The 12,033-nt window shown below is 38.0% G+C and overlaps 1 protein-coding gene across 1 annotated transcript in view; it reads left to right on the top strand.

The window, feature by feature from the left end:
• TAF1B (TATA-box binding protein associated factor, RNA polymerase I subunit B) overlaps positions 1–12,033 on the top strand; it is a 51,177-nt gene that overhangs the window by 31,593 nt on the left and 7,551 nt on the right. The window contains exons 9-12 of the mRNA XM_061351747.1: positions 6,250–6,397; positions 8,524–8,701; positions 8,965–9,011; positions 11,771–11,861. Coding sequence (XP_061207731.1) covers positions 6,250–6,397; positions 8,524–8,701; positions 8,965–9,011; positions 11,771–11,861 — 464 coding nt within the window. The remainder of the gene's footprint in view (positions 1–6,249; positions 6,398–8,523; positions 8,702–8,964; positions 9,012–11,770; positions 11,862–12,033) is intronic.

Here is a 12,033-nt window from a genome sequence, read left to right as displayed (position 1 = left end):
TACACAGAAAGCCTGGAAAAAAAGAAAACCGTATCTTTAGTAATGTAGCTGCTTAGGCTTGCTGACCACATTAAGGCTCTAGTTCGTAACAATCAACTCACGAGGTCATTTCATTAAGATTTAAATACTAACTTGGGTGTAAATTTCACAGCTGATACAGTTATTGTCTTTACTGTCAATTCTTTTGTGTAATCTGCATGCACTGTGGCTGGCATCATCCTAGCCACTGTTATGCTGCAGACAACCTAGTATATCTGAACCAGTTGAGCAGCAGAAGCAAATGAGGTGAACCAGGCTCAACAGAGCACTTGACTGCTGTGCTCATTGTTGGTACTTAATTTTACCTTAAGTGAATTTAAAGCTAGCTTGGGCTCCTGGGAATGTGTGTTCCAATGCAAGCTGCATTCACAGATGTTTATACACATTAGGGCAGCTATTTGGTTCATTACTTTTACAATAAATATCTTTTGGTTTATGGATATGCCTTGCTTTACAGAAGGATTGAACCAGAATTCTGGATTATGATGCAAAAAAAACCTCTCCAACCCTCATAACTTGATGTTTTCCAAACCTTCAAGTTAAATTGCTTTTTCAGTCCATTTCCTGAGAAGTTTGGTAGACTCTTTTTCAAACTTAGCCTAGGTTGATTTTGTTATCTTAAAAACGGTGAAACCTCACTTGGGTTTTGGATAATTGCAAGCATATACAAACTCTAAATGTCAGAAATTCCCAGAGACCTATGAAAAGCCAAAAATGAAAAAAAACCCAATAAGTTGGACCTTATTAGATTCCAGTATTAAATGGCCATTAGAAGAATCTCTTGGGAAAGATGTCTGTGCACTGCTGAACACGAGCAGCACAGGTGAAGGCAGAGCCTTAGAGAATGTGCAGACGTGGGAAGAAAGGGTTCCTACGGTCAAAATTCACAGGGAGAAGGATTAAGAGGAAGGGAACTGTGTTGCAAAGAGTACTGAACAGGAGAGGAGGATGGAGGTAGGGGAAATATGAAAGGGAGAATTTAAAACTACTCAATTATTTTCAGAAAGGATAGAACAGTATCATCATAAAATCAACTGAACTGTGAATATTTAAGTAGTGCTTGCTGAGATATTATCCTGATACAGGAAAAGGAAATGGCCTTATGCAGTCATCTAAGAAGAGAGTCAGTCAGACCACATGTAAAACAAGAAGCTATGAAGCCTCCAAATTAATTTAGACAGCCAGCCAATGCATAGTGTTTTCTACTTGTTGACCAGCAACATTCTCATATTGTCCAAACAAGTCAGAGAGGCTGCAGTCGTGGCTTACCTAGAACAATTACCTGTTACTGTGATCTGATTATCATGCTAATAGTCTGGCTCATCTGCTTCTGAAAACCAGCTTGTTCTTTTCTAATACAGGTGAAAAATGCTGTGTAGCTTTGAAAGATAAAGGCAACCGATTTAAATAGTCTAATGAATATTTATCATAATGAAAATCTTGTTCTAGACGCTTCTTCACCAACTCAACAGTGTGTATTTCATTCTGTGTTCAGCTGAAGTTGGCAGGGGTGAGGAGGGGAGGAAAAGAAAAATGTGTTCTCAAGTAGTACAGACCTTCTGTACAGCTTTCTGGAGAAGACCTGCAGCGACTTTATTTGTCACATGTGGGAATAAGAGACAAAGATTTTAAAGACACAGCTGTTAGGAAAAGTTCTCAGTAACCTCTGTACCCAATCTAGAGGAGTTACAGACTCTGTCAGCACTGTTGATCAGGCTTGAAGAAATCCCAGCTTGCGAAACATCTGAAAAGACTAGCAGGTGGCAGAACTTTAAAAGGATTTTCTGTCAGTCTTCCTGAGATTATTAAGTGCCCTCAAGGGTTTGTAACTGAATTTTATATGTGGAGTGTTTCCCAGGTTCTCGAAACAAGGTGAGAGCTCAGTAACACTATGTGCTGATGGACAGGGGAGTTGTCCTAATATTTAGTACAGAAATGCACCCTGAATTTTTTAATTTATGATTGGATAAGTGAAAGTTATACTTGGAGAGCAAGTGGCATATGATCTAACACTGTCCTCTCTTGTCCAAGTACTCCTCCCCTGGGGTTTAATCATGGGGTGCTCCAGGCAGAGTTTTTCACCTGAAGGAGGGAGGCCGCAGCTGTGGATCTTGCTTTCCTAGTTGATTTGCTGGTTGACTTTCAATGCAACTTGTTTTATTAGGTTCTTGTCTTTTGGCAGAGATACAGAGCTGGGTGGAAGGTGATAATTTTTATTATTTTTGAGGTTGCTTGTTTGCCTGTATCTTGCTTTTTCTTAATATTGTGCTAACATGTGCTGTGCTGGTTGTGTGGAATTTGGGTGCTCTTCTGTTTTAACCCTCCCAGTATCTGGGACACTCTGTAGAGTAAGAGATCTGCTCTGTGAACTCACAGTTCCTTCAGATTTAAAGGAGTATGAGCAGGCTGTAGTGACTGGGGAAAATTACCAGTGCTTGATTACTGAAGTAAGTCTCCTCAGTCCTCAACCTTTCTGCCTTCAGCCCTTTGCTATGGTGTATCTGACCGAGATGTGATCTTGTGCTGGATCCAGCTTATGCTTGCAGTTTACAGTTCAAGAGATTACTGCATACTCCTGGAAGCGTGGTGTTCGGTTCAACTTGCATTGTCATGACTCAGTGCTATGTTGTAGAAACATGAGTACTATAGAGAGTGTTTTTGAGCTTAGGGAGGCAAGTCCTGGAAAGTAGCAATTGGTTTGGTGGATCTTTATAGTGGATTAGTATCCCCTGCCTAGATCTGCACATCCCAGTTGCATTTACATCGTTGTGTAAACACAGATCAATGAAGAACAGATTTTGTCTGTTAACACTTTTTTTAAAATAAGCCAAGTGATAGCTTTTGCTATTTTATTTGTAGTTTTTACACCATGTGTGTTTGTTCTTCAGAAAGAGAGGTTGTGGCTGCCCCATCCCTGGCAGTGTTCAAGGCCAGGTTGGACAGGGCTTTGAGCAACCTGGTCTAGTGGAGGGTATCCCTGCCTATGGCAGGGGGGTTGCAACTGGCTTTAGGGTCCCTTCCAGCCCAAAACATTCTATGATTATATATTAAAAAAAAATAAAAATACATCAGTTGTCATTTTAAAGCAGAAGCATTTTCTAGCCAGTTAGAAAAAGAACTGTATTTGCCTTATCTAAATTCCAAACCAAAGCTTTGAAACAACAGTCAGTGCTGGGCATGAGGAGGAAAGGGTGATTCACTAGTGCCTATGATGGGAAAGCTGTCTACTTACCCTGACACGGTGAGAGAAACTCAGGTAGAATTTGATGTGTCTACCTTGAGTTCCCCAATTAAGTGCTATATTCCTTGAAGTAACTTTGTGCTAAATTAGACTGTCCAGATAACTCCACTGGTGATAGTTTAACATTTGAGAATGGGAATGCTTCAAATGACTGAATTCCCAGTGTCTTAATTTATTTTCATCTGTGATATATTATTGAGAAGCTACTAATTCAACCGCTTTTCATTAAAGGGAAAAACATATTTCCTTTATATCTAATTAGGAATAGTATTTATGTAATGCTTTTGTTTGAATCATCTGGGACTTTAATTTTTCTCCAGATATGCTCAAGAGAAGTTACATATGATTCAGGTTTTGTTCCAGGGTTGTTTTGTTATTCAATTTAGCACTGCTTTTTTAGAGGAATGGAAAGTACTGTGAGCCTCGTCCTCTGTAGAAGTCTGGTAATGCGTGTTTTTCTTGTTTCTCAAGATAGTCCTGCAGCAGTCTGAGCCAATTTTAAACACTGTTTAGAACAACATATAATGAACATGATACAACTTCCTAACTGTTACAAGCAGTTGCATGTGTAATAGTAAGTAAGTGACAGCAGAATTATTCATTTGCTTAAGCATGTGTTCACATAGTTAAGCAAGTCTGAACTGCAGTCTGAGGGGAGATAATTTAAAAAAAGAAAAGGAAATGCTGGGAATCATTCAAACCAATAAAACTTGAGCACTGGCTACAGAGCTCATATTAAAATAGATGAAACCAAATGCATGAATAAAAACACATTATTTCAGTCTTCTTGTTGTTGTGAACATGATTGTTCTGGTTTTAATCAGGTCCAAAAAAAAAAAACCAACCAAACAGAAGCCTGAATTCACTCTTGTTCAGGAAAGTATTGAACTTGTGTACAAAGTGTAAACCCCTGCTAAAATTCTATGAAAGCAAAATTCCTTATGCACAAACTGACTTGATAAAACATAAATACACGATAATGTGCTCTGCTGAATTAGAACCACCAACTACAGCAGAAAAAGTATTACTTTGCATACACTGAAAATGGTGAAGTAGTCTGAACAACTGAAAGTTACTGCTGTAAGAGGCAAATTAAGTAATAATTTAAAATATCGAGAATTAAGAATGTTTAATTAAACAGTTTAAGTATTAAGAAATGAGGGTCAGATCTTACAGCCCATACTTACGAAAACTGCAGGTCCTGCTGAGTTCATTATGAGTAAGTGTGTCAAAATCTGTCTGTAAATGATATTCTCTAGCAGGAAAACCTCAGTAGAAATTTGGAGAACTTTCTTCATGCAGTCAGTAGTTTTGAAAAGAAAATCACAGATTTATTGTCATGAATAAATGTTCAACCATGAAAGGTTATAGAGAATGTGAGCCTGCTGCTGAATGGGAATGGGGACATGGTCACAATGACCAAGGAGAAGGCTAAGGTGATGAATGGGTTTTTGTCGTAGTCTTTGATAAGAGCAGCCTTCAACAATCCCAGGTCCTTAAAACTGATGGGAAAGTCTAGAGGAAGGCAGAGTTACCCTTTGTGGAGAAGGAGCAGGTTAGAGAATATATAAACTAACTAGACATCTGGAGGTTCATGGGCCATGGTGGGATGCTGCCACAGGTGCTGAGGGAACTGGCTGGTGTTATCACAAGGCTGCTGTCAATCATTTTTGAAAAGTCATGATGAGTGGGGGAGTGTCTTGAGGACTGGAAGAAAGCAAATACCACTCCTGTCTTCAAGAAGGGCAAGAAGGAGGATCTGGGGTGCTACAGGCCCATCAGCCTCATATTGATCACATTCTTGTTGATAAATATGATAAATGAATATATAAAGATGCATTGCAGAATAATCACAGACACCAGCACATGCTGGGGGTCTGACTGGCTGAAAAGCAGCTTTTCAGAGAAGGCCCTGGGAGTTCTGGTGAACCAGACACTGTGAAGATGAACTGTGGGCCAGCAGTGTGCTCTTGTGACAAAGACCACCAGCATCATCCTGGGCTGCATTATGCAAGTGATTAGTGGCCTAAGGGAGCTGATCCTCTCTACGTAGCGCGGGTGAGGCACATCTGGAGTGCTGGACCCCTTTCTGGGCTCCCCAGTACAATGGAGATATGGACATAATGGAGTGAGTCCAGTAAAAGGCCATAAAGATTATTAAGGGAGTAGAGCATCTGACAAATGAGGGGAGGCTGAGAGAGCTGGGACTGTTCTGCCTGAAGATGGAGAAGATTCACATGGGGTACTATGTGATATGTACAGGAGAATGCAAAGGAGGAAAACCAGATCCCCCTTAGCGGTATCCAGTGACAAGATGATAGGAAGTGGGCACAAACTGAAATACAAGAATCCATTTAAACATAAAGACAAAACCTTTTTCTTTTGTACAGTGAGGGTGGTGAAACACTGGAGCAGATTTTCCATTGACCTTGTGGAGCTGCCATCCACAGAGATATACAGAATCCAACTGGACATGGTCCTGGGCAGCCTGCTCTGGCTGACCCAAGCAGGGGCTTGCATTTGATGAGCTCAAGCAGTCCCTGCCAACTTCCACCCTTTTGTGGTTCTGTGATCGTTGAGCTCTTCAGAGAGTTTACCCCCAATTACACTTGAGTGTTATCTTTGTTTTTTGTTTTTCCAATGCTTTTCAATTTTGGAGCATCTGGAGACATACCGATCTCATCACAAAAAAACCCCAGGGGATTGGTTGCTGGTCTGAGGCACCTTCCTGTTTGCTCCTTATTATTTCCTGTGTTTTAAAGCTAGCACACATTTTGCTTTTGCAGTACTGCAGTCTTGCTCTGTTCCTGCATGAGTGCTTAGTCATAGAGAGTGCTAAAAGAGTCTGTATAAATAATTCTGTATTAAATAATACAGGATTTATCATCAATAAGTTAATCATAATTTAAAACCATTAACAAATATGGTAATAGAGCAAATATATAACACCCTCTAACCCTTTCTTTCAGTCATGGCCTTCGTACGAAGAAGTATACAACAAAATGTTTGAGCTTGCAGCGTTTTTAGAACTGCCTCGTTTTCCAGATATAACAGACAGCTGCTTTCTTCATCCAGACATGTTGTGCATGAAGTACTTGATGGAAGCTAATTTACCTGGTAAATATTTTCCCAAACCTGAACTGATAAAATTTTTCTTTGGTTTATTAAACTCCAGCAAAAAGACTTGAATTACTACTTTAAAAGTGCCTGCTCTTTTCCTTCTAATTTATACCCCTATAAGCTTGAATTGAAAGATAATTTGTATAGAAAACACCTTCATCAAACATTTAGAGTATGTATTACAGACCCAGATATGTAGGGGCACTCTGGTCGTGGCTCTCCAAGGCTGTGGAGTGGATGCTTCATTTCAAATCTTTTAGTATCCATTTGAACTAAGAGGCACTAGTTGAATTCACATGATTTATTAACTGTAGCTAAATGATTCATGAACTTGGGACCTGATTGCTTAGTACTGGAATTGTCCGATATATAATATTGACTGTATATTCTACAATAATGCATATTTGCATTCATTTAAACATTAACAAGCTATGCTATGTGACAGATCAACTGAGCTCTCATTTGATTTCCGATTTAGTTTTGAAATCATATACTGAATAAATATTGAATGGTTTTGTTTATCCTGAAATTGTCCTGAATGTTGAATTGCCAAAGGAAGAGCAGTCAGTCCTAGCACGTGAACTGTCTGTTGAGCTACCATACTTCAAATACCACTGTCACTGAAGATGAGTTATACAGCAAAATAGTTTGTAAATTGACATTACTTTTTTTCCCCCTCAAAGAATTCAAAAAATTAATAGTCAGCGGGGAGGTATTGTCTTATTTTGCAGTTAGTTATCTTGAGTAAAGCTACTTGGCTTTTCTGTTTATTTACAGTTGAATGAAGAGAAGATAACCAACAGATTTAGGGCTAAAATTCCATAGTAGAAATTCTGATTCTGAAGTTTTACACCAGTGGTCTGATCACATAGAAGATCACATTATTTTCCAGAGTTTGAAGTATCAGTTGAATCAAAGAAGAAGCTAGGAAATTTGCATTTTCAGATTTATTACAGAAAAATCCAAATCTTAGTACTATTGGAAAATTACTGGAGAAGAATATATTGTCCTTTACTTTTTCCTTGCACCTAAGCTTTTTATCATATAGAAGCATTTTTTTTACAAATTGAAACAGGTCTATTGTTGGTGTGTAGCAACTCCTAAAAAAACAAAGCAAGCCATAAATTGGCAGTGTTTCTTAGGACAGTAAATACTAATGAAAAGGCCATTTTAAGTGTCTGAAATGAAAGAAAACATACTGACAGTGTTTATAAGAAAAATTGGTTTCCAGATTTTGTTTAACTTTTACTGTTATGTACAAAAGGATTAAAAATGAGTGCCTACTGAACTCTCTGTAAGCAGCAAGAGAGTATAAAGTATAGCTGGATTAAGGTTGTACTTAGTCATACATTGCTAACCTTTGTGGAATCTGATGGTGATGTAATCAACTCCTGTATTTCTTGCTGAACAGGAAAGGTGAGAAATTTGGGGGATTTGTATCTGTGAAAAATAAGCATAGAGTAATAAGAGACTGTATAGACACCTTACTGCTGCTTTTGGAGCTGTATTTGTATCTTCTTAGCATAACCCACACTAGTGGGTGTGATTAGGCTCTACAGTGTAAAGCCAGCTTTAACCTAGTTTTGGGACTGTTTGTAACTCAGCCAGGTTTTGTTGGGGTAACAGCAAGTACTACCCTGCCATGATGAGGCTACTGTTCATATTCAACTAGCTTCCTTCCAACTAGCCCCTCTTCCTCTTTGCAGTACTGAATCCGTCTTCATGTGTTTAGTCAACATGCAGGAAAAAGTTTTTTTGCTTTTGTGGTGTTCTGAAACTGTGTTTATGCAGACTTAAGATACGCTTCCCCCCAAGACTGTTCATGATGGTCTAACAACATCATTTGAGTAACATCAAAACACTATCAAAAAATTGATATTCCCCCCCTCTCCATGTGACTGTATAATAAATTGCAACTGGTTTCCATGTAAACACAGTGAAGGTTGCCCAGTATTTTTAAAAATACCCTAAATGCTTCTCAGCCTAAAAAAGTGTTGTCTAATGGTCCTAAAAGACCATTAAAAAAGACATTCCTTCCTCATGTGACCAAAATATTTGGACTGTAAAAGTATTTCTAGCTTGTCTCAACGTACTAATTTTATGATTTTCTTTACTTGAATCAGATGAATTGCATAATTGGACTTGTCGAATGGTGAAAAAGATTGGTATTGGAGATACGGATTTCCTGACTCTTGTGCCTGGAAATAAGTCAACAAGAAAAGTGAAATACGATGTTCTTGCTGCAGCAGTTATTGTAGTTGTGCTGAAAGCATTGTTTTTATTAAATGATAACTACGAATGGTAAGTGTGCAGGCAAAACCATAGCAAAGCCCAGATTTCAAATAGTGCGGATAATTGTCTTGGATCATTCTTTAGTAATATTACTTAGTAATATTAATTTATTTAGTAATATGAAGTTTATAATATTTGAATTTCCATTAAGTTCAGTAGCATAAAACATACACCTGAAGGCGTTTTAGACATTAAATATTCCTTATTTTTAAAAATCATCAGTTTGAAACTTGGAATAAAATTGGGATGTGATTATTTTATTTTTTTTCCAGGGTACTTTCAGACTTTGCTGAAGAGAGAAATAAAAAGAGCAAAGAAGGTACATAAATATTCTAGTAGAATCAGTCTTATGATTTTGTAAATGAAATAAATTTGTAATCAGACTTAGACTTGTCTTCTTGATCATTAAAACGGGTTTTTGTCATTTATTCTTTTAGGGCAAATCTTTATTTAAAGAAAACAGTAGATCCTATTCATGTAAAATCACCCCAGTTTACCTTCGTAATTCTTCTTGTACTGATAGGGGCATTTGGTACACACTTTGCCCGGTACCTTTCTGCTTCTCCTTGTGCATGTTTGACTCTTGTTTTAGAATTTTATGCATGCTAGGTGAAGATGAATGGATATGCAGTAAAGAGGGAGCACACTTTGATCGCAAATAGCAGATACTTATTAGGGGCATCAAACCATGTTTATGATAAAATCCAAACTTGTTTAGTCTTGTTAAATAAAATGTCTTAGTGTGTAACATATTTCAGATGTAATCTATTTTCTTAGTCCAAATAATCCTGAGAGAGTGTGGAAAAGCTAGCAGCAATTAAGATAGAGAAGATAATGGTGTGAACATAGTTCTTGGAGGGCAGAAAGACCAAATCAAAGATTAGAAATCCTCGGGAAGATGTTCCGTGGCCTGATCCAGATCACAGTTGACGATAAGGTCAAAGATGTGTTACGGTGGTTTATCTTTTAAGCCTTTTATCTAGGTTTGGGTCCGCTTTTACCCTTCTGTCACTTTTAAAAATCTAAGTCAATAATAAAAGTGGTGTTAGCCATGCTTGAGCACAGTTACTGCTGTATCTGGAGGTAGGCATCACTGTTAACTAAAACTGGTAATTCTCATTTTCTAGTGGATACACAAACTTATTTTGGTTTTGTTCCCTCCCCCCCCTTTCATTTCCCTTGAAAACTTGAAGTACGTAATAGTGACACGAGTAAAAGTTGTGCAACTGCTTACAAGCTGAGGCTCAGAGCCATTAATGTCTTAATGGGGTTTCTCCTTTAATAACAAGTCTCGTTGCCTTTGGAAATTAACAGCTCATTCTTTGCCCACTTTTTTAAAGTCTGCTGGTGCAGAATGATCCATATGCTGTGTTATGTTGTCCTTATCCTTAAAATGTTGGGGTGATAGTGAGCAGCTGCACAGAGGAGCTGAGGTGAGAATTTCTGTTAGAGTTGTTAGTGCCAGAGCTCAAAACTGCCTCTGGCATTTTCCTGAAGTTAGCGTGCTGAAACGAATAATGGTTAATACTGAGTTTTAAAGATCCAATTTATGTTGGCTCCATTCTCAATTTAACTGTACTTTCTTTAGTCTTTTGTTTTGGTCTGGGTTTTTTAATTAAAAAATAGTATTTCAGCTCCTATGGTTTTTCAAGACAGGCTGGAAGCTGTGCAGTAGATAGTTGTAGTTCCCTAGTGTGTTTGTATACATCCTGTAACTCCACACATACACAGTACAGTTTATGTTCAAATAAAACGTGACTGAGATCTATATAAGTATGTGTGTATCACAGAGCTGTGCGATTTCCACTCAGCTCAGCTCTATGAACATCAGACTAGCAGTACTGGCCAGGCAAACAGTTGTTATAGTGCAGCATCATGTCTCTGATAATAGTTTTTTTTTGAGACAGATGCTTAATAATTCATATGAAGTTTAATAAAAACTGCACTTGCAGCACTTGAAGAGTACTTACTGTAACTTCTGGTTTTAAGGAGTTCATAAAAGAAGTTATATCCACACCTTTGAATTTTAACAGCCACTGAAGGGTCTTTCCTCCCTTCATTTGTCTTTTATTTTTTGAGTCCGTCTACACTTCTAGCATCTTAGACATCCTTTGGCAGGATAATCCAAATAGCAAAAATGCAGATAATACAAAACATCTATAAGCTTGATTATAAGAACAGTATAGTCACCTTTAAAACAGTTTAAACAGCTCGCTGGCAAAACTAAGTATGATGCAAGCATCACATGCAGTGCAGCTGGGGTGATGGGGAAATGCAAAACCCGGTTAATTCACAATGCAGATAATCCACCCACAGGTAATAAGAGTTGATTATATTTTAAATATGAATCTAACTATAGTTCTACTTGGAATTCTTTTACTGTACCCAGTTGGTCTACTTCAGTCCTGTGTCTCTTTGGAGCATCGATGATAAATGTGCTGCTAGAATGCCATATGCCTTAATGGTTTTGCATGTGCTGGTGACTGTTCACCTAACAGTTGGTGACTTCCCTGTACTCAAAAACATGGGAGGCTGACACAAAGTGAATACAGTTGTCCAGTTTTATCTTTCCAGCCCTGTACAGTGTCATGGATAGTAGAAGAGACAGTGGAGAGATGGTGTTGGAAATTTTACATCTGAGCTTGTTTAGATGTTATTTCTTTAAACCTAAGCTTGATGTATAGTTTCATTAATCTCTTGAAGTCAGCCTTCAAACAGGTGAAGGCAACTTCGCGCTCTGGAGGTTTAGTTCATTTGGTGGAAATGTTCATTTGGTAGAAATGAGTTTCTAGGTTTAATTTTCAGAAAGGAGGGAAAAGGCTTGAATTATACTAAATCTGTGATATCTATTCTAAGCTAAGGTGCTTCTTTGCACTTCTTATGACAGGTTGTTCTTTCACTGCATTTCTGCTTCTTACAGAATTGTTAGATCAAGAATGTTTTCTTTAAGCACATCGAATTCAGGGTAGGTTTGTTAACACATGGAAAACCCACAGTCTAACTGCATGGAGACCACCATCTGCGAACTACACATTTCTTTCACTTCTTCTCAACATAAAATGTGTATGTTTTATTCAGGTGTCCCGTATTTTGAGTTCAAAAAGTGGTACAAGGTGATGAAATGTTCCTTGGATGAGAAGGAAAAGAAATTAGATGAAGAAAGAGCCAAGTAAGCGGTTTTTAAGTACTTTTTCCTTTTTAAGATAAAGTTCTACATTAAATCCTGACCCCCCACATAAATTTAAAAGGTAAGGAATTTGCCCCGCATTCCCATCTGCTAAGCTTGGGTGAATAGCATGATAAATCCCTATCTTAAATTTCTATTTACACTCATAGTGTTT

The sequence above is a fragment of the Neopsephotus bourkii genome, unplaced genomic scaffold (genome assembly GCF_033783945.1).
Source record: "Neopsephotus bourkii isolate Nb327-2 ecotype Australia unplaced genomic scaffold, CSIRO-AGI_Nbou_v1 NB_595, whole genome shotgun sequence".
In the NCBI taxonomy this organism is placed as follows: Eukaryota; Metazoa; Chordata; class Aves; order Psittaciformes; family Psittacidae; genus Neopsephotus; species Neopsephotus bourkii.
The sequence above is the reverse complement of the archived record's forward strand: the minus strand, read 5'-3'. Positions and strand labels throughout refer to the sequence as shown.